At 36.1% G+C, this 22606-nt stretch overlaps 1 protein-coding gene across 3 annotated transcripts; it reads left to right on the top strand.

The window, feature by feature from the left end:
• The first annotated feature begins 2843 nt into the window (after nt 1-2843).
• On the top strand, nt 2844-21813 carry snapc4 (small nuclear RNA activating complex, polypeptide 4). 3 transcript variants are annotated; one of them, XM_007243927.4, is made up of 25 exons: nt 2844-2928; nt 4608-4752; nt 6862-6902; nt 7301-7403; nt 8346-8380; nt 8471-8614; nt 8735-8851; nt 9530-9608; nt 9890-9971; nt 10093-10194; nt 10411-10483; nt 10580-10744; nt 11498-11648; nt 12795-12901; nt 13322-13416; nt 13556-13650; nt 14115-14203; nt 14494-14922; nt 15889-15960; nt 17187-17391; nt 18262-18332; nt 18430-18489; nt 18799-18829; nt 18932-21072; nt 21443-21813. In XM_007243927.4, the coding sequence occupies exons 2-25, from the start codon at nt 4629-4631 to the stop codon at nt 21512-21514; spliced, it is 4683 nt and encodes a 1560-aa protein (XP_007243989.3). In that variant the 5' UTR covers nt 2844-2928; nt 4608-4628; the 3' UTR covers nt 21515-21813. The 3 variants fall into 3 exon arrangements, with proteins under 3 accessions (XP_007243989.3, XP_007243991.3, XP_007243990.3); XM_007243929.4 differs by lacking the exon at nt 2844-2928 and adding an exon at nt 3080-3235; XM_007243928.4 differs by lacking the exon at nt 2844-2928 and adding an exon at nt 3080-3231.
• The last annotated feature ends 793 nt before the right edge of the window (nt 21814-22606 follow it).

Here is a 22606-nt window from a genome sequence, read left to right on the forward strand (position 1 = left end):
TTCAAATGACATTTCTGAACTGGTTTCTGTAAGTAACCACTGTAACCACATTGCATTAAGTGGATTTAACTAACTAGCATAACATTACCTTTTTTACCTTTTTTTTTTTTAAAGGTAGTTGAGAGTTCACAGATATGTAGCATAGTCATGTGGATTAAATGATTAATTTTTACATTACATGCTAAATAACCCAATATAAATGCTTCAAAATGATATAAAGGTTTTAACTGCTTATTTAATTTTGTCCCGCCTTTTTGGGTGAGTCTCTATCAGACTGTTATTGTTGATTATTTAGATGATTCGTTCACATTACAGAAGTACAGCACATTGAACAGCTCCATATATAGTACATTTATTAGAGGCTGGGAGCACCACCACATTTAGTGACTCACATGCTCTGATACACTTACACTTTTTTCCAGGCTGTGGATGGCTTGGACCATGATGTAGAGGGCTTTGGTGGTAGGCAGTACTCTAGGGGAGAGACGATGTTGGAGCCAGTTCCCAAATTACAGGTCAGAGTTAAGACACACTTTTGCTGTCTTTTTGCTAATGTAACACTAATGAAGGGACTAATAAAGGATTTTATTATCTTTTCCTATTTTCTTAAACAGTGCCAGGAAGCACACACAGGAGACAAATTGGATCACCCAGTCCTGCTGGTTGGAGAGGCACGCCCTCTCCACAGACTGGACTTTCAGGACACAGAGCCTGAATTTGAGCCAGTGCCAGCTGCACAGGTAAGAGTTTAGAAAAAATCCTGGTAAATATTGAAAAGCTTTCTGCACTGAACTTATTTTCTACCATTTAATCACTTGATTAAAGTTCTAAAGCTTTTTGGGAAATTACTTTGTCTCTGTCTCTTGTAGGATATCGAGGATATCATCATAGAGGATGTTGTGGAGGAGGTCGATGTGGAGGTCCTGGTGTTACAGGAAGATAGGCCAGATTGTAAAGGCCAAGGGGAGGCTTTTGAGAAAGCTCCCAAAACAAAGGTCAGAGTCCAGTGTTATCTAAAACTACACGCAAATATAAATAAGAATGAGTACTATGTACTATAGAAAGTATATATATATAAAGTGTTTATGTAGACTTGTGTATACAATGAACCATGACCATTTATATTGCACCTAAAAGGATCGCTGTGAAGATGTAAGAGCACCTATAATATGATCACATATCTTAACAGTTGATCAATTGGACTGTTTAGTCGTATTTCCTGTGCATGTCTATGGGATATCTATGTCAATAGGTTTTACACCATGTCTTATTTTATTCTGTGTTTAACTTTTTTCATGCAGAGAGGGTGGCTACAGAGGATACAGTTCTTCTTCAGCTGCTTCCCAAAAATCAGGAGAAGATAGCAGAAGGAAAACTTTGCTCGTTAGAATGGGCAGAATGATAGATACACACACACACATACATACATACATGCATATATTTATAATGTACATATACATTTACAAACATATATACACTTACAATGATAGATGCATATACACATACATAGAGAGATACTTACACTTGTACATACTTTTTTAATCCTGTAAATAATTAAGGATGAATAATTATAATATATTTGTTATTAGGATCATTATTATATGTTTTATATTAAATATTAATATTTATTAACAGGATGGATAATTATAATATATTTATATTATAGGATAATATATGTATTATTTATATGATTTATTTTATTTTTATATAGATTATATATATAGAAAATTAACATTTTATATATTTATACATACATTTTATATGTTCTATATTTTTCACCCCCACCCGTTCTCCATCCTCTGTCTCACTTTTCCCCCAACCCCCACCCACCTCCCACCCTTCCCTCCCTATTCACCCCACACTTTCTCCCCACCATCTCCATTCTCTCTCCTGTTTTAAATAAATAAATATAATTTTAATTACTATTAACTTTGTGTCTGTGTGTTTTATTTAACCAGGGATTTTTTTATCTTTACAACACTAACCAGGATAATAATGTGAAGAACAGAAAACCTGTTTGGGTCAGAAATTAAGTTGTACACAGTGGCTTTGATATTAACCAGATTAATCAACTAGTAAGCTAACTTAGCCTACACACAAAGCACTTTACAATAGATAGAAGTATATCTGTTAATATGTTTAACATATTAATATGTTAATATGTTTAACATATTAACATACATATAAAGTATTAACCTTTCTGAGCCGAATTATGAAAGAAATATAAGATGGTCATTTTCTAGGATTTGATTTTTTCTTTAGCGCTCATATTGCCTTGCCTCACTATTTTATTTTTTCATATGTGATAAAATAATTCTAGAGACTCTAATCTACTTTACACCTTTGGATGTTCTGCACCATGTAATGTACAGTTGCTGTTAATTTGTGTTTGCGTTGGAATACATAAACATAGTTACTGTAAAACTATATGCCAGGTGATGATCCATAATCTTATCAATCCATGTTTTATATTAAATAACTGCACTATTACTCCAAGTTCTTTAAATAAGTATTTTAAAAAGAAACACACACACTAACCAAATGTCTCAAATCTTTATTTTAACAAACATTTTTGTCTCTCCTGCAAAGGAGCAGAACTACAATATGACAGTAATATTAAGTAATTAGCAATACATTAAAAAAACACCAGTCATTGAGTTTACAGTTGGGCAAGTGAATACAATAGTAAAAAGTATAGAAAAATATAGAAAAACAAACTGTTAAAACCACTAGTGGTTCAATAATAAAAAGCCAGGGGAAACTACAGCTCCTTTTTCGCTGCATGTCATCCATTAAACACAATATTCGGGTAAAATAAAAACGGGACTTTTATTTTGAAAAACTAACCTCCATCGGTGTCCCAGTGTTGCCTGCAACTCAAGCGCTGAACAACGTTTCATAAACGTTTTGGTGGGGCTCATTTTTAAGGTTGGTAGAAAATTGTAAAAGTTGTAAGAATGTTTTAATTATCTAAAGTTCAGCACGTTTTTTGAGTTAAAAAAATAATTAGCGACTTATATTCATGAATATGTTGTCTGAGTTAGAATCTGTGGAGGGGCATTCTGGGAAATATGCTAACTAGCTACCTATAGGGAGTGAAGTGCGGGTTTGAGACGTTTTAGCTAACTTACATCTTAAATATCCAGACTATTTTCAAACAGTAAGCTGTTTGTTTAGTTTTAGAAGATTTGATAATGCAGACCTCGTCTAGGATTTATTAAACTCGGAATTGTAGGTATGAGTAATCTGTATTTTGTGATTTTTGCCTACAGTATGCGTGAAACAGTTGACCTGGTAACTTAGCAAGAGAGCAAGGTACCCTAACTAAGCTAACCTAACCTAGGTTAGTTAACCAAACGAGGGTTAGCTAGATTAACTTGTTAGCTAAGTAGTTTTATTAAGCAGTTTAGGGAAGTTTGTTAACACTAATATGATTTAAGGTCGTACATTTCAGTTATGAGCTGAACCCTGCTCTTTTTAATGTATTAAATAATAATGAATTTTTCATAGTTAGCTAAAGCTAGCTAGTTAACTAAGTTAGCTTGTTAATCAATGTAAGTTATCATGTTGAATTCTGGGTTCACTGCAGAAAAAAGACAAACAAAATCATTTATTCAGTTTTGTTTTTCCACTGATTTTAGCTAAGCTAAAAACTATAAACACCGGACAACATTTATAACAATTTGTAAGGAATAAAAACATTGTCATTTAGAGCATTAATTTGCAGAATATGAGAAATGGCTGCAATAAGAAAAAAATGCAGAGATTTCAGACCTCAAAGAATGCAAAGAATACATATTCATTAAGTTTTAAGAGTTAAGAAATCAATATTTGTCATGGTTTTTAATCACAGTTTTCATGCATCTTGGCATGTTCTCCTCCACCAGTCTTACACACTGCTTTTGGATAACTTCACTCCTGGTGCAAAATTTCAAGCAGTTCAGCTTGGTTTGATGGTTTTTGATCATTTATCTTCCTCGTAATTATATTCCAAAGGTTTTCAATTTGGTCAACTGACTTTGGATTTGATATAACACGTTGGATCAACACCAGCAGATGACATGGCTCTTCAAACCATCACTGATTGTGGAAACTAAACACTAGACCTTAGGCTGCTTGGACTGTGTGTCTCTTCATCTTTCTTGCAGACTCTGACCCCTTAAATTCCAAATGAAATGTCAAATTTACTGATGGTCAGTGATGTTTTGGAGAACCATGTAATTTGCTTGTGTTGGTTCACTGTGTTATATCAAATCTAAAGTCAGTGCAGTGTTTTCCCAGAAAATCTTACAGCACTTCATGCTTCCCTCTGCTGACAAATTTTATGGAGATGCGGATTTCATTTTCCAGCAGGACTTGGCACACTGCCCACACTGCCAAAAGTATCAATTGGTCTTATATAATATTCCAATTTTCAGATTTTTGGGTTTTCAGTGACTGTGAGACATAATCATCAACAATAAAACAAATAAGTGCTGAAATAGTTCACTTTGTATTTAATACATTTATATAATTGATTTCACATTTGAATTACTGAAAAAAGTAACTTTTCAATGGTATTCTAATTTTTTGAGATGTACTAATATATTGTGGTGTTTCCCATGCAGGGTGAATTCAGATGAAAAGAAATGGCCTCACCAGAGAACCTCCTGGCGCAAAGGAACAAAATACAGCAGCAGATTTTGGAGCTAGAGAGCACTCTGGGTGTAGATAGTAGTATCGTAGACCTGCTCTCATCATCCAGTGGCAGTGGTGAGTCAACTAATTGTTGTAACATTAGAATTAGGACTGTTATTAGGCTTTCTTTTTCAAATAGGGTCACATTCAGTACTGATTATTAAAAGATTAAAAAGTACTACTTTATCACTTCAGATACTGATAGTTTATCCATTAATATCCACTCTTCTAAAACTCTGCATACAGCGCACATTGTTTTTACATTTAATACATATACCTTACTGGATGTTTACAATGCACAGACACTATACAGTTGTGGTCAAAAGTTTACATACACTTGTAAAAAAACATAATGTTATGGCTGTCTTGAGTTTTCAATAAGTTCTACAACTCTTATTTTTCTGTGATAGAGTGATCGGAACACATACATGTTTGTCACAAAAAACAGTCATAAAATTTGGTTCTTTCATAAATTTATTATGGGTCTGCTGAAAATGTCACCAAATCTGCTGGGTCAAAAATATACATACAGCAACATTAGTATTTGGTTACATGTCCCTTGGCCATTTTCACGGCAACTAGGCGCTTTTGGTAGCCATCCACAAGCTCCTGGCAAGCTTCAGGTCGAATGTTTGACCACTCTTCTTGACAGAATTGGTGCAGTTCAGCTAAATGTGATGGTTTTCTTGCATGAACCCGTTTCTTTAGCACTGTCCACATGTTCTCAATGGGGTTTAAGTCAGGACTTTGGGAAGGCCATTCTAAAACCTTAATTCTAGCCTGGTTTAGCCATTCCTTTACCACTTTTGATGTGTGTTTTGGGTCATTGTCTTGTTGGAACACCCAACTGCGCCCAAGACCCAACCTTCGGGCTGATGGTTTTAAGTTTTCCTGCAGAATTTGGAGGTAATCCTCCTTCTTCATTATCCCATTTACTTTCTGCAAAGAACCAGTTCCACTGGCAGCAAAACATCCCCAGAGCATAATACTACCACCACCATGCTTGACAGTAGGCATGGTGTTCCTGGGATTAAAGGCCTCACCTTTTCTCCTCCAAACATATTGCTGGGTGTTGTGGCTCAATTTTTGTTTCGTCTGACCAGAGAACTTTCCTCCAGAAGGTTTTATCTTTGTCCATGTGATCAGCAGCAAACTTCAGCCGAGTCTTAAGGTGCCTTTTCTGGAGCAAGGGCTTCTTTCTTGCACGGCAGCCTCTCAGTCCATGGCGATGTAAAACACGCTTGACTGTGGAGACTGACACCTGTGTTCCATCAGCTTCCAAATCCTTGCAGACCTGCTTCTTGGTGATTCTTGGTTGACTCTTGACCATCCTGACCAATCTCCTCTCGGCAGCATGTGATAGCTTGCGTTTTCTTCCTGATCGTGGCAGTGACACAACTGTTCCATGCACTTTATACTTGCGTATAATTGTCTGCACAGTTGCTCTTGGGACCTGTAGCTGCTTTGAAATGGCTCCAAGTGACTTCCCTGACTTGTTCAAGTCAATAATTCGCTTTTTCAGATCCACACTGAGTTCCTTTGACTTTCCCATTGTAGCTTTTGTAGCTGAGTCTAATCACTGGGTCAAATGAGCCCTATTTAAATGGGCTCATGAGAAGTCAACAGCTGTAGTCAATCAGAATCACTTACAAGAAGTGAAGAGGCCATGACATGAAGCTAATTTGATTGACACAACTCGCTACATCACCAAAATTGACAAATTTTGTTGCTGTATGTATATTTTTGACCCAGCAGATTTGGTGACATTTTCAGCAGACCCATAATAAATTTATGAAAGAACCAAATTTTATGACTGTTTTTTGTGACAAACATGTATGTGTTCCGATCACTCTATCACAGAAAAATAAGAGTTGTAGAACTTATTGAAAACTCAAGACAGCCATAACATTATGTTTTTTTACAAGTGTATGTAAACTTTTGACCACAACTGTATCTGCTCTACTGTATATCATACTGGCATGAGATTTTCAATTGAAATGAAAAAAATAGTTTACCTTTTCTGATTGTGTAGTCTCTACACTGTGTAATATTATTTAATTTTATTTGCTACCGTGTTTGCTTTTACTGTTAATTGGGCTACTACAATATGCTTTTGCATGCAATTATGCTATGGGATTAATAAAGTGATTTATTTACTTGTCTATCCCCCTTTTTTGCTGACAGATGAGGAGTCTGATGACAGCGGACATGCAGAGCAAGAAAGGGTATGGTTATAGCTATAACAAAAATAAATGCTAACTTAAGCTTTAAGCTACACTTACTGGTTAGTTTACTGAGTTTTATTTGTCTTTAAAATGAGTAATAATAAGTTCATTAAAACAGTTAATTGTCTTGTCGTAAATAAGGTACTGTCTTCATTGATGGTTAGCAAATGCTTAAAATACCCTCAAGATACATACAAATACATATGCATAACATATATTTTGTAATCTAGATAATTATTTATTTCAATTATTTATAGATTGCCTTTCAAAATAGTAATTTGTTGACAGATAACTGATTACTATCCACAATACAATAGGTTTTCTGAAAACTTAACATACTAAATTAGTTTTTAATGATTTGCCATTTAATGTTGAACAGTCTACCTTGTCTTTTTCAGGTACCAGATAACCTTGAGGTAAAGCGTCAGCAAATCCAGAGGGAGATTGATGAGCTGGAGAGAACACTTGGTGGAGACGCAGCACTGGTGGATAATCTAACAGGTAAACTATTGCAGCGTTTGCGAATTTGAATTTCTTATAGTTGTCTTGTACCTGTCACAATAATTATGCTGACATAAAGTCAATCATTTCTAATGACCCAATTTTAAATGAAGAATGTATTTATTTTATTTATCTGGATTTGAACAAATGTGTTTTCCTGTAAAAACCTGTAAAAACCTACATGTTTTGGAAGGAATTGAGTCTTTATTTAGTTTTTTATTTATTTGGAATTGACCAAACAATTTTGTTTTGTCCGGTAACACATTTGTAACAGCTTTTCTCTAATCAAAATGTAGGTGTTTAGTTTATTATATATATTTTTTTCTTTATTAAAGTACAGTTTTATGTTCTACAGTTAATTTGTCAACTTCTGACAGAAAATATATAGAACTTAAACCAAATGTACTTTTTAAAATGTTTACGTCCCACTTTGGAGAAAAAAAAAGAACATTTAAGTATAATAGAAACAGTAATTCATATTTATAGTATGGGGTAGACTGATATTGACTGATAAAAAAAAAAAGAAATCACCTTAATATTTTTTTTTAGCAAGGAGAGCCTGTATGGGCTCGACAGGTTGTTTTAAACAATGTTATTGTTATTTTTTTTTTATGTACGACATTTAAATATGTTTGAAAATCAGTTCCAATGATATTTTTACCATAATCATTAAAAGTTAATTCCTCAATAAAATTGTTTTAAGTACATTAATCTGCTATTATATTATTGTATCAGTGGAATCAATTGGTCTTAAAATTACAATTATTTTGCTTGTATTTTGCTTATCACGATTATTTTTTAGACAATAAAATGTCATTCAAACAAAACTAGTTATCATGACGGACGCCTTCTTACTGTAATCGTGGGTGGGGAGCATGTGATCTCTACATATTATAAAATGTATTTTGCATTATTGTGTGTTTTCTTTTTCTTTTCAAACAGACAGTGAACATGGCTCTGGCAGTAATGTCAATTCTGTAAGTATGTTCTAAAGGCTTTAACTCTTTTAAAAATGTTTGCTTTAATTACTGTTAATATCTGAATTGTTTTATTTTCTTACCAATTAGAGTAATGAGGATAGTGATGGTGATGAGCTGGAACTTCCTGAAAATGCAGAGACTTGCCTGCAAGTGAATTTGGTCTATCAGGAGGTGCTGAAAGAAAAACTAGCTGAACTCGAGCGCCTCCTTAGTGAAAACCAGCAACAGCAGGTTAGTCAGATTTATATGAATAACTGGGTTTTGTTGTAATGCAATGTTGAAGTGTAAATTTTAAGATGCTGTGTTTTTTTTTTTTTTGTTTTTTTTTTTCTTCTTCTTTCCTCCCCTCAGAAAGAGATTGAAGCCCAGCTCTCTGGTCCTGTGCCCTCTTCCGCGGGGCTGCCTCACCTGAAACTCTTCCTTGGTACCTTTATGAAACCATACTTTAAAGACAAGCTCATGGGTCTGGTAGGTTCTGAAATGTTGCTAAACAATTGTGCTGTTAGTTGTGTCAACCCTATTATTATTATGTTTTTTGGATTATTGTGGTCAAAAATAAAATAGTGAATCTCAAAAGTCAGTTATAACTAGTTGTAAAGCTGTACAGATGCTCTACACTGACATGCCAGAAGTCATGAGATAGGAGATAATATTCTCATGGTCTCAGGGTGTGTGTATGTAACCTCCTGCATTAAAGAGGTTTTCACTTTCTCTCCTGTAAAGTTGTTGTTTTGGTTTTACATGTTTTTTCAGCAGTATATTAATTTTGTTTATAAGTGTGTGCAAGTGTGTGTAAATATGGTGTAGGGTAAATAATTTAATGTTCAGGAGTCCAATTTCAAGATCTGTCCAGGGACAACGGGTGAAAAATAGCCTTTAGGCTAATTCTGGTACATTTACAGTAATGTTAATTAATGTACACTGTCCCTGTTAAATAAACTATTAAATAAAATAAATTAGTGTGTGGTGGGTGGTGTTAGTCATAGGTGTTTTCCCAGTTGAGTGCATGAAGAGACTGTGGAAAGAAACTATTCCTTATCCTGCTCAATCAATTTAAAGTGAATCTCGAATGGCTTACAAGATTCACGTGCATGTGAGCTTATGTGCAACTAAACAAAATCATATATGTTGGTCTATTTTCTTTAGGGGCCTCCAGCAAATGAAGAAACCAGGGAAAAGATGAGTCAGGGGACGAGAGGCTGTGATGAGATGAAAATTAGAAGATGTATGTTTCTGTTTCTTTAAACAATCTCTCTAAAACAGGGTTATTTAATTCTGGTAATGGTGGCCCCAGGCCTATGAATTTATGGACGATTCCACTACTCAGCTCATTAGTAAACCCTTCAGAGTTGGAGTGTGTGTGTTAAAGCAGGCACTCCTCTAAAATGTGCTGGACAGGGGACATCAGGACCAGAATTGAAGAACACTGCTCTATTATGTGCATACTGTACATACATGCATACATAATCTTGAGTCATTAAATGTAGGTGTGTTTGTGCCTTTCAGGGGAGGCATGGCAGAAAACACTGCTGACCAAATCTGTAGCCGCAGACACCATGAAAAGAATGCTGCAGCCTAAACTGTCCAAGTAGGTTTTACATATAATTTTTCCCCCATATTATTATATTGTTCTTGATTTAGCTTTGAACCACACAATAATTTGCTGTGCACTGTGCTTGTGTTCACAACATGTATTTGTATGTTTATAGGATGGAATACTTGACTACAAAGATGTCTAACGCAAAAGACGAAGACAAAGAAGAATTAAAAAAACAGATTGCTATTTTGGAGAAGAACATTGCAGAGATTAGGTGTGTATGATCATTTACGGGTAATCTGTTGTTGAATTGTTTTATTAGCATACCAAAGTTAACTGTCCCTATATGAAGCAAGTCTAAATACGACCTGTAGGGGGCAGCTTTGTAATTGTAAAACCATGCTTGGATTAGTTTGTTTATAAACTTGTATTGTGATGTCTTAATGATAGATTAAGAATTGTGGGGGTTTTTTTAATTAATGTTTTCCAGCTCAATGAAGGATGAAGAACTGTATGGTAATCGACATGATGATCATGACTGGGACAAAATAGCAAATACTGATGTACGTCTTGTAATCCTGTAATTCTCAACTTCTATATTCACTGTCCTTTCTGGTGTAAAATATTAACAATTATTTTCATCATTGTGAATCTTATAGTTCGAGGGCCTCCGCCAACCTAACGATTTGATGAGATTTTGGCAGAATTATCTGCATCCCTCCATCAACAAATCCACATGGAAACAGGATGAGATTGAGAAGCTTTCTGAAATTGCAGAGGAGTATGATTTCTGCCACTGGGACCAGATAACAGAGGCTCTTGGGGTAAGACGAAACAGTGCTGTGTTTATAATGACCGTATACATCTGAAAAAAAAAACACTTGTTTGGCCACAATGGTGCAGTAGAGAGTAATATTAGGGTAATATAACAATATTTTATTGTATAATCATGATCTTTTGTTTGTAATTTACATAGAAATTTCCTTTATAAGCATATCAAGGATACCACCATTAAAGAACACTAACCCAAGTGCCCAAGTCATTACAAAGAGTGTAATTATTATTTTTGTTTAGGATGAAAGACAACACAATACTCAGGATGGATTAAAATTGGAATTGTTGTTTTTAAGGATCTTTTGCTACTGATGCATTTCGACTGCGGTCATGTGCATTGTGTTAAAGGCTGCTCACTTGTTTCCACATAACTGTCTGTTTTCATGTGCAGATTAAAAAAAATCGGAGAATACTATGATTACGAATTTACATGAGACTGAGAAATCTTAATCTGTTTTCTAGAGCTTAGTCTGATCTAAGAAATCACAGGATGCTGTTTATATGAACATGCAGATTATGAACATGCAGTCATGGGAAAAGACACTGATGAGTGATGGAATGTTTGCTAGTGTTAAGCTTTAGATAAGATTCTGTGTTACAAACTTTAGCATAAGATATTCTGTTTAAAATATTGATCAATGTTGCTCTTTCTCTTTTACTCCCTCTTTTTCTCTCTGGCTTTTTTTTTCTCTCCCTCTTTTTCTCTCTTTGTTTTTTTTCCTCGCTCTCTCGTGCCTTTTTAGACCAACAGGACAGCCTTCATGTGCTTCCAGACATACCAGCGTTACATTGCTAAAAGCTTCAGGAAGAGAGATTGGACTAAAGAGGAAGACCAGGCCTTCCGTGACCTGGTGGATAGGATGAGAATTGGCAACTTTATACCGTACACACAAAGTAATTCATTCACAAATACAATTTCTTTCCTAATTGGTCTTGGGATTGTTTCTGGTATTGATATTGCACAGGATTGTTAGGGTCTGTTTACACCTGACATTAACATGAATTTTATGTCTGGATAGTGTCTGTATATACTTTGCACAGATTCTATTTACACCTGTGATTAAAATGCATTCACAGCATGACCAGATGAGATCTGATTACATATATATATTTTTTTACTTTCTGTAAACAGCAGTTTTAGGATCCAGGAGTGTGTATATAGTTTAGAGTAACAGTGGGAGGGGTCTAATCCCATAGTACTGCAAGTAGTTTTCATATTTTCATAATGGCTCAAATAAAATAAAAAAACACCACTTACTATTTAAACCGCAAGGGAACTCATTCTACTCTGAGCTAAAACACACACAACTAAGGGGAACAAGAAAGAGAGCAACACCAGGATTTGCAGTAATAAGTACTTAAAACTTCTGTTTTGATGGGCGTATTTCCACTTATCTAATGGAATCTGATAAAAGAAAACACATTCTGTTTAGTCTTGTATTAAATGTGGACAAGACACTGTACATCTCCAAAAGTGGTTTGAGAGATATAATGTAATTTGTTTACAATGCCTCTTGAGGGTGTTCACTAGGGGTGGGAATCACAGGGCATCATGAATCGCAAGACAATTCTCTTTAATACTTTATGTTACTGAAGAGGATAAAATACTCCTACATAAATAAATACCAGAAATTATGGCGTTGTTGGTGTCAGTTTCACAGAATTTGCAACCAGTTTTCTTCACCACAGGTTTGGCCTGTAAATTTGATTAGGGGGTGGGGTCCTTAGGGAGATTCAATGGCTTAAGTTTGAATAAAAATATTGATATTTGACACCATGTATCAGTACATTATGTCACGATTGAAACAATTTATCGTAATATCAATATATTGTCACACCCCTGGTATTCACACCTGACTTCTAATGTGAAGTGAAATCCAAACAATGATCCTTTCACCGAAAAAAAAGCATGTTAATGCCAAGTGTAAACATGCCCTAAAATCCACTTAAATGGACAGTATTTATACAATACTATGCAGATTGACTGCATTTCATTATAAAGTCTTTACTTTTACAATTGTATTTTTTATATTTCCACAGTATCCTATTTTATGGAGGGCCGTGATCATGCCCAGCTCATGTACCGTTGGACATGTGTTCTTGATCCCTCAATAAAGAAAGGCCCTTGGTCAAAAGAAGAGGATGAGGTATGGAGGATATTTTAGAGTGTACTTTTAGAGTGTACTATTTTACACTTGCACCGCATAGTCCGGTTATTACTACAACTATGAACAAATGCCTCCTCAGAACTATACACTAGTCCAGAACACAGGATCTTCTTTCAGCATATACTTTTTTTCTCCTGCCCCAGACAGAGAGAACAAAATGTGTTTTGTTTTTGAGCATTTTAGCAAGCTTTCATTTTTCCCTGTGTGAAGAACTTCTTTTCAAAGTTGTTAAATGATTCAGTCCAAAGCAAATTAACCATACGTGTGCAGTCTGCCTTAAAACCCAAATCAGGGCTTAATGCTTGTTAAAGTCTTTCACACAACCAGTTACTTGTAATATTTCTTTATTAGCTTTATTTTTTGTAGAGTATAAGTCAGTTCACACTCTTCTTTTTGCAGTTGCTGTTGAAAGCTGTGGAGAAGTATGGGCGAAAGGACTGGTGGAAAATTCGAGTGGAGGTACCAGGCAGGACAGACAATGCATGCAGAGAAAGGTATGCTGATTTCCCTTCTCCTGTAGTGAGGCGTTTGAATATAGTAAATATAGATGTCAGTATAAAAAAATTAACATGTTCTGTTAAAAGTGAGAAAACTGATGGTGTTTACTCAGTGTTCATTTATCTTCAAATGTAGATATTTGAATTGCCTGCAAGAAAATGTGAGGAAAGGGACATGGAGTGTTGAAGAAGTGGAACTGCTGAAAAGAATGGTTGCAAAATATGGTGTAGGTACGTATTAAACCTGAAACCTTAATAAGATCTTTTATATTGCTTGTGGAGCCTGTTCATCAAAAGACCAAAATTATGTCTATAATTTAGGAATGCACAGAAATGTTGGATAAACCATAACTATCAACAAAATGAAATATCCAGAATTTATTTTTATATACCTTTTTAATATGCCAGCAGACAAACCACAGCAGTGCTATTGTAAACCTGAATTTACTTCAGCTGTGCTATTCTAGTTATGAAGCTATGTCAGAATTGCTATTTCATAAATTAAGTTGTGCAGAAGAATTACTAACACCAAACGCTAAAAGTGATTTTAGTAAAAGTGAATTTTCAGATTAATATTTACGGTTGCCAAATATGTACCGCATCCCTACTATACTCCCTACTCCTATAGTAGAATTTATCTGTCTAAATTGTTGTAAACTGTCAGTTGTCTTGTCATAACTGTGCTTTATCTCCAGGCAAATGGTCTAAGATTGCTTCAGAAATTCCAAACCGGCTTGACTCCCAGTGTTTGAACAAGTGGAAGTGGATGATGCAGACCTCTTGTGTGAGTTTGATATTTCATGTTAGATGCTAAAACATATATTTTTATTTTTTTCATTCATGCTTTAACTTAGTGTCTTTAAAAAATTGCCACTTTACAGGATAAAGAAGTTTAAGAAGTTACCTTCTTCATTTTTAGTCGAAAGTCAGTGTAAAGAGTTTTAAGTCATATTGGAGAATTTCTGTTGATCAATTCATCATACAAACAAAAACCCTCCAGATTATATATGGCAAAGCTTAAGATACATGTTTTTGTGAAAGCTTTGGTGTCTTGTATATTTCTTTATTTTTCAGGTTCAAAGAAAGAGAAAGAGGCCAGCAAGAGCACAGCAACAACAAAGAAGAAAGAAAGTGACACGAAAAAAGGTTCAAGTAAAAGACGACAGCGACTCCACCTCTGAAGATGAGAATATAAAAGTGGAGTACATGGACAGCGATGAAGAAAAGCAGAAAGACAATGAAGCAGACATGCCTTCAGATACCGAAACAGATCCCAGAGAAGAATACATCCAGCCAGACATGAAGGAGTGGATCCCTGTATGTGGGAAGGCACAATTGCATAGTTCGAAGACTTTGAAAACGGGATTGGTCAGGCTGCCCGATGAGAAGGAAGTGAACAACTCCCATGAGAGCTGGCGGCCAATTCGGAGCACTGTGTTAAACAACATGGGGAAGCCTGTTAAGACTTACGTGAATATAGTAGTGTCAGCAGTAAATAAGTGGGTAAGCTATTGTTTTTTTGTTTTTTTTACTCTAAATGCGACAGCACAACATTTTAGACCATTTTTACCTCACATACAAATCGTACTAAATCTTTAGACAATTGTTACAGTAAACTAAGGTTTTTATTCTTGACGCAGCTTTCATTTGGACACAGCTTTCACTTGTTTTCATGTCCTCACTGTCCAAAGCAAACAAAACATATATCTTTAAAATGGCATATTTATAGTAGATGGAAAATATCTTGATAAATTTCAGTGAAAGTCAATGTATATAAACAATGTATAAAAAATCAGTTTCTCTGATTTTGCTATTTATAGGTTTATGTTTAGGAAAAATGAACATTGATGTTTTATTCTATAAACTACGGACAACATTTCTCCCAAATTCCAAATACAAATATTTTTATTTTGAGCATTTATTTGCAGAAAATGAGAAATAGCTGAAATAACTAAAAAAGTTGCAGAGCTCAAATAATGCGAAGAAAACAAGTTCATATTTATGAAGTTTTAAGAGTTCAGAAATCAATATTTGTTGGAATTACCCTGCTTTTTATTCACCACCAGTCTTTCACACTGATTTTGGATAACGTTATGCCACTCCTGGTGCAAAAATTCAAGCAGTTTAGCTTGGTTTGATGGTTTGTGATCATCCATCTTCCTCTTGATTATATTTCAGAGGTTTTCAATTTGGTAAAATCAAAGAAACTCATCATTTTTAAGTGGTCTCTTATTTTTCCCAGAGCTGTATATATAAAGCTGTGTATATTTCAACTAATGTTGGAGCATTTCAATTAATACATTTATCATGAAAGTTTAAAAGAATGTGGAAAAATATTTGCTGTTTTCAAATGTTGCACTACACTGAAAATCGACAAAAATGAACTTGCATGTTTTTGACCGTGATTATACACAATGCATGTGTGCGATGCATTTTCTGATCTCTTTCTTGTTCTGTTTGAATTTGCAGGATCTCTACAATGAAAGGAGCATGATCAGGGTGCCTATGAACGATATCAAACTCTTTCTTTCAAAGCTACGGGTAATATTACATCTTAAGGATCTTTAAAACTTTGAACCAAGTTTTAACCTGGTCACTTAATATGTCTCGAGTAGGAGGATTATAATTGAATTATGTCAAACCACATAAAACGCAAGTGTAAACATACCCAAGATCCCAAACAAACTCAAACAATCAATCAAACAATCACTCAAACTACTTGAGAAGGTGGTCTGAGATGCATTTGAGCCATGTGTTGTAGCAATATAAACACATTCATCTTTTCAAGACACATTTCACAACTTAAACTCCTCCCAGCACAACCAAAACACCAGTAATTTTGCAGCACAATGAGCCAATTTGCATATTTTGTTCTACACAGGAATCGGTCTATCAGGAATCAGGTTTCAGTCTAATTGAAGAGGCATTTGGCTACAATTTGTAAATGCATATGGTTAAAATCTAATCAGGACCCAAATACAATCCAGATACTAATCACACAAAGTGACTTGGTGTAAATAGGACATTTTTCTGTGACTTTTTTTACAATGAAGCATTTTCACACTAGTCTTCTTTTCCGGACCCAGGAATTCCTCTTTCGCAACTTCGGGAGTTTGGTCTGATTGCTAAAGCAATTTTTGAGCAGGGGATCAGAATGCTGCTCCTTCTGAAATCAGTGATACAGTCTGCTGCAGGTTTAAAAGCTTTTGACTCATTTGGTTATGCCGCTTTTCAGCAGTATATCCTAATTAATCCACACATTTCATAGGACTTGAGTGAGTTTACTCTAATAAGCTCAGCTTTGTGAAGGGAATGCATGTACTGACCACATGGTAAAAAACGCAGGTCTTGGATATGATATAAAGAGTTTCAAGGTTGGAAAGCTATCCTCTCCTGATGCAGTGTGTGGTGTAGCATGAGTGGTTCAGTTTGTAAACTGACTTTCAACTTTTACTGTAATAAGGTTAACTTTGTGAAACGGGGAACATGTACTGACCACATGGTGAGAAATGCAGGTCTTGTGCTGGCCATGTATGTTTAAAAATCATATACAGAAATGGCTGCTTGTTTCAAGGACCTCTGTCATGGTGAAATGCCATGCAATCAAAAGGCGCTTTTCTTTGCAATCAGTGCAGACTTATTAATTCAGCAAGTGTGAAAATGCCTTTTCTCTTATTCCACACATTGACTGACAGACTGCTATGGCTTTATAATGCTTGGTTATTGTTTTTTTATTTATTAAAAATCCTTAATTTTTTGTTTTTCAGGGACGTGCCAAAACCATAACAACGTCTTTGAGTAAAGCACAGGAGAATGCACCAAGAAATGGACAAAAGATTACCACAAAAAAGAGGCGTCAAATACTAAGCCGCAGACATGACCGCTATTACTATGATTTAATGATGGCTGTTGTTCCATGGCTTGGCAACATGTTAATTCCCCTGCCACAGAGTGAAAGGAAAGTTTGTAAAGGTATTAAAGGTCTCATTTAATCATTTTTTTCATTCATTTTAAAATGTCTACTCGTGGTCTCTGGTATGAATGAATGCCATGTGAGCTGTTTTTGTGGGGGGGAAAAAAAGTGTATAGTTTGCGGCCGAGTGGCTCTTCCTAACAACCCCCCCCACCAATGGCAGAGCATCGCTGCTCTCCCCGTGGCATTGATAACGTTTCTTTCAGCTAAACTAACGAAGCCCCTGGTGCCCACTTTGACCGATGTTCTGTCGGCTTGTGCTACCTTGTCAAACCATGCTCCCATAGTGTATATTTAAGGTATCTGTAAAATGCAGAATCAACCGGATATCTGATTTAAACCTATAGTTTCTATGCAAAAGACAGCTTTGTCTGTGGGCGGTCCCAAGCCAAGGTGGGCAAGGCCATGAACTCACAGGTTGATGTAGACATGGTGCTTTTCCTGATCGACTTGTTTTTCTGAACACTTTCTTTTACTAGCTACTGCAGACAATGAAGTTTGAAGAACAGTTTATATGCACCATGCATATACAACCCAGAGAGACCTATTGTATTTAATAAAAGAACAATAAAAAGTGAGTTTTACCGGAAGGAGACCTTTAGGTGATCATGTAATTCTATAAAAAGGGTGTTTTCCATTTACCTCAGGTGTTAGATGTCGGAGCTGGAAATGATATCACAATTTGCACTGCACAATAACAGTAGTAAAAGCAGCTCTCTCTATCTTCCCTAGCAGGAAATACAACCTGTAGGAGCATTCCAGTTAAGATTTTCTACTTGGAACTAGGGAATTCCAGTATCAGCTCAAATGGAGCGTAGCTGCTTTTTCTAATTCAAGTTAAAGCTGAACCATTGTACATTTATTTTCAGCTGACGTTGTCCAAAGTAGAGGAGCAGATATCCCTCTCCCAAAAACGCCAGTGTTTCTGCTTTTCCTGAAGGTGAGCTACAAGCTTTTTTTATGGATTCATTTTTGGTTCAATAACAAATGCTATTGGATGGAACTCAGTTCAACAAAGTTCTTTGGTTTTCCAATAGGTTCTTCAAATTGATGCTGAGGGCTGCAAGAAAGTCATCGAGGCTATGAACACCAAAGGGGTACATTTTATAATACATATTCACACTACTTCATTAAGTGCATGTGGTGTGCTAACAATTTTAGTGTGCTTTCACACCTACTGTACATTATTTTCACCAAAACCAAAACAAAGTAGCAGGTGTGAAAGATGCTGCAAACCACAGTCTGGACCAAGAGACCAACATTTTGGCATGGCCAAAAGAGGTGGTCTCAGTCCGGGTCCACTAAACCGTGGGCCGGATTCTTTGCAATGTAAAAGCCCTTTGTTTTTATGGTTCAGTAATTCCTGTTTTGTGGACTTGTATCTACTTTCTCCGCTTTTCTTTCAGACACCATCTACTGGGCTGAGACCCTATGAAGGTAAATATTAAGAAGAACTTAAGTGGTTCTTGGTTATAGGTCAACTAAAACATAAAAATATTCACTTTTTTATAATTTACTAATATTTCCATTCTTTTTCAGTCATACCATATGCCAACAGTTCAAATGTTAAGACTGTGAGGATGCTGCTTGCTGAGAGGGAAATGAAGAAGGCAGAGGCAGAGAAGTCTTCAAAAACTCCTCAATCATCTGAAGTAGCACTTCTTTCAAGTCCTCCACAGAACAAGGACCCTCAGACAAGTTCTAGTCTGATGGCTCCCCAAACTTTTGTTGTGGCCCAGCCAAATACACACCAGCGAGTAGGAATCCCGCAGCCTGTTGGGCAGAAAATTGTTCTTCTGCAGTCGGGAACACAGGGTGCCTCACAAACTTCTCAAACTCTTCCTCAGACAGTACTGCGACTGGTTCCGTTAGAACCAGTGAAATCAGCTCTGCCAGCAGCTCCACCTGCTTTTTCTGCTTCATCCACTTTACCAGAGCATTCAGACGAAACGAGGGCTTCAAAACGCAAACGGCAGCCCACAGAGAAAGCACAAGCCTTGATGGAAAACATCAGAGCAAAGTCTTCCAAGAGATCTTTGGATAAAAATAAGATGCAAGATGTTGCCCCTGCAGTTTCTGTAATGCCACAAGCTACAGCCTGGATCGTCACGCCTGCAGGTCTGATGCCTGTGACTGGAATTCAGCTACCATCTCCTGTACCTGGGGGTGATATAAACCAAGTAAACTCCAGTGTTCCTAAGGCAACCCAGCGAATAGTGACCCAGAATGCCGGAGTTGTCAGTGCTGTAGAACCAAGCAATCTAACAAATGTTCTGCCAACTGGTGTAAAAACTTCTGGAACAGCTACATTGATGACACCAACTAGTGTTTCTTCAGTCCCACCTAACACTACAATGCTCACGTCTGTTCCTGGATCTGCAATCAAAATGCAAAGCCCGAAGTTTTTGAATGTTGTCCCTCAAACGCCATTTCAGCCACCTATAATAGTGAATCACATTGGTTCCCTCGGAATACTTTCCAATGTTGTGAGACCCAAGACTTCTTCAGATTCCTCTCAAGCTTCCATTGGCAATAAATTGGACATTACCAGTTCTACACCATCTTCTGGTTCAACTGCAACCAAAGACTCTTCGGCACCACCTGTAGTCAGCACTTTAGTTGGTGTCTCCTCACCTTCTGCCATCCCAACTTCACCTGTGACCACTCCAGCCCAACCAATTGCCTATAACTTTTTTAGTCCTTTAGTCCAGATGCCTTCGCCTGCTATCCGAAACCCAAGTAAACAGAATCAAAAAATGATGAACCCTCAGATAGTCCCTCAGGTGATGTTTCGCCAACCTCTTATAATGAACCAGAATGGCACTTTAACAGTCATTAACACTGCTGGACCATGCCTACCCACAAATCGCTTTCCAGCCCCCATTACAAATGTTCCAAAAGTTCCACCTAGCCCATTATCTAGTGTCTCTTCAATGTCCTCTCCCAAAAATGCAACAAATTCTGTCACTGTCTCTCCAGCTCCCACAGTTGTAACATCCCCTGCTACTCCAGGGGTCAATTTTATCTACGGTCTCCCAGCTCCCATCCAGAGCAGCTCACCGGTCAACATCCAAACTCCAGCTACAGTCCGATTCTGTGCCAATAATGTTATCAATCCAGGTTACCAGATTTTGCCTCAAACTGTGGTGCGACTTGTCCCCCCGCAGGCCACAAATCCACCCCTTCAGACGACCACCACCACCGAAAGTCCGAACCCCATCTCCAATCCCAACCCCAGCTCCAAGGGTTTGTCTTTAGACTCTGACCTCATGTTTGTAGAGGATCCAGCTCTGGTGAGGAAGTGGATGAAAGGTGATGATGGAATTTCACTGCCTGACCTAGAACACAAGATGCCATATCTTCCTCCGTTTGTCAGCAACATCAAAACGCTGGTGTCTCTCCTAAAGGCAAAAGAGTCGTTGTTGAAGGAGGCATTGCATCTGCTGCCTGAGGAAGAGAGAGTAGGAAGTGAGGAGGAAGCTAAGGTCTCTGCTGTTCGTAAAGTGGTGTCAGAGAAGTTGAAATCGAACCCCGCGTACTCTCTTCTTAAGGCTCGTTTTTTATCCTGTTTTACTCTCCCTGCTTTCCTGGCCACAGTCCATCCATGCAAAGAACCCGAATTCAGTGATCTGCAACAGCTTGAAGATGATGAGGATGAAAAAGACAAGGTCCAGCCTGCTGTAAGTTTTATTTATATTTATGTTAGGGCTGTTGTTAATTTTTTTTTTAATTAACAAATTAATTGCACAATTTGCTGTGATTGATCCCAAATAATAGCTTTGCATAACACGGAAACTTATAGTAATGGATTTTTAAATGTACAATAGAAGTGAAAAAAAGATAATCAGAATGGGATTTTACTCATATTCAAATATGTTTTTATTGCATTTTTGTAACTTCGAACACAGATTAACCTTTGTGAACCAGTTATATTTCCAATAAATCAACACACATGCAAAGTATAAAAGTATGTTTTATTTTAGTATGTTTTTTTGTTCTTGAGATAATTTGCTGTAGTAATTTAATATTTCTTTTTACTTTCTCTTGCAGGAGTCCGTCCTCAACACAAATGAAAGTGAAGCATCAGCAACAGAGTTCTCTGGCATGAGTGCAAAAAAGTGAAACGCATGACTGGGAATGCCAGACTGCCATGCCAGTGCAGAGTACTTGCCAGTAAGATATTCAGAAATAATCAAAAAACCCTATTGCCGTTGTGTTTGTTCGCTTTTTGGTTGAATTGCTGATAAAGTGTTCCTAAATATGTTTCATGTTTAAATTATTAAAATGCACTAAAAGGCTGAGAGCACAAGCAAAAGTTAAACCTAAAATATGTTCTGTTACTATATTATTATTTTTTTACAGAGTAAATTCAGAGTAATTGTTTTAAAGTTATTATTTTTTCAATAAAATAATTTGTGTAATCTGTGTCTTTTCTGTTACTTTTAAAATAACAAAATTGCCTTTGTTTTCAGTCTGAACTAGGGGTGTGCTACATCATAATGTACACAATAATATCCACATAAATGTTTCTATGGCAAAAAAATAGCAGGATAATACTGGCTTTGAAATCAGAGTGGTTTGTATTTGATTTGCTTTTAACTGTGAAGTTTTAAGGAACAGTTGTTTTTGAACAGTTGTTTATATTTGCAGGTAATGTGGATGCACCAAATATTATGCACTTTAGTACTGTAGTATGTTAAGTTACAGGTATACATGTTACATTATTACATTATTTATTTCATACATTATTCAAAAAAAAAATTGTTGAAGTTTTTTATTGAGTTATTTAGTTTTTTTTGTTTTTTATTTTGTTGCAGTAGCTTGAAATTTCAAAAATGTTTTTCTGTTTTTTCGTATTATCGAAAATATTGTCTTTACAAAAATGCTCTAAAATATAATGATATTATTTAAGAGCCATATTGCCCACCCCTAGTCTGAACCATACTGGTTTTTATTACAGTATGCAATGATTAGTCAGTATAATCAAAGATGTCACTTTCCAAATTTCAATGTCATTTATCCATTAATTTGTAACTGCAGCAAACTTCACAAAGCGCTGCACTGAACTTACACTGGTTTGTCTCTTCAACAGTGCCCAAATGCAACATAATGCATATCTGCTCACTAAAAATCAGTAGTTTACACATTTAAACAGGCATTTCCTAGGCATTTAATTTCCACATAGAGCTGTTTCTTTTATTTTAAAGCAATGGA

This window comes from Astyanax mexicanus, chromosome 22 (genome assembly GCF_023375975.1).
Source record: "Astyanax mexicanus isolate ESR-SI-001 chromosome 22, AstMex3_surface, whole genome shotgun sequence".
NCBI lineage: Eukaryota > Metazoa > Chordata > Actinopteri > Characiformes > Acestrorhamphidae > Astyanax > Astyanax mexicanus.

Excerpts from the sequence above, each read along its gene's own strand:
- snapc4 (XM_007243927.4), top strand. The coding sequence starts at position 4,629 with ATGGCCTCACCAGAGAACCTCCTGGCGCAAAGGAACAAAATACAGCAG. Across the intron at positions 4,753-6,861 it reads CTCATCATCCAGTGGCAGTG|ATGAGGAGTCTGATGACAGC; the intron begins GTGAGTCAACTA and ends TTTTGCTGACAG. Across the intron at positions 8,381-8,470 it reads CTGGCAGTAATGTCAATTCT|AGTAATGAGGATAGTGATGG; the intron begins GTAAGTATGTTC and ends CTTACCAATTAG.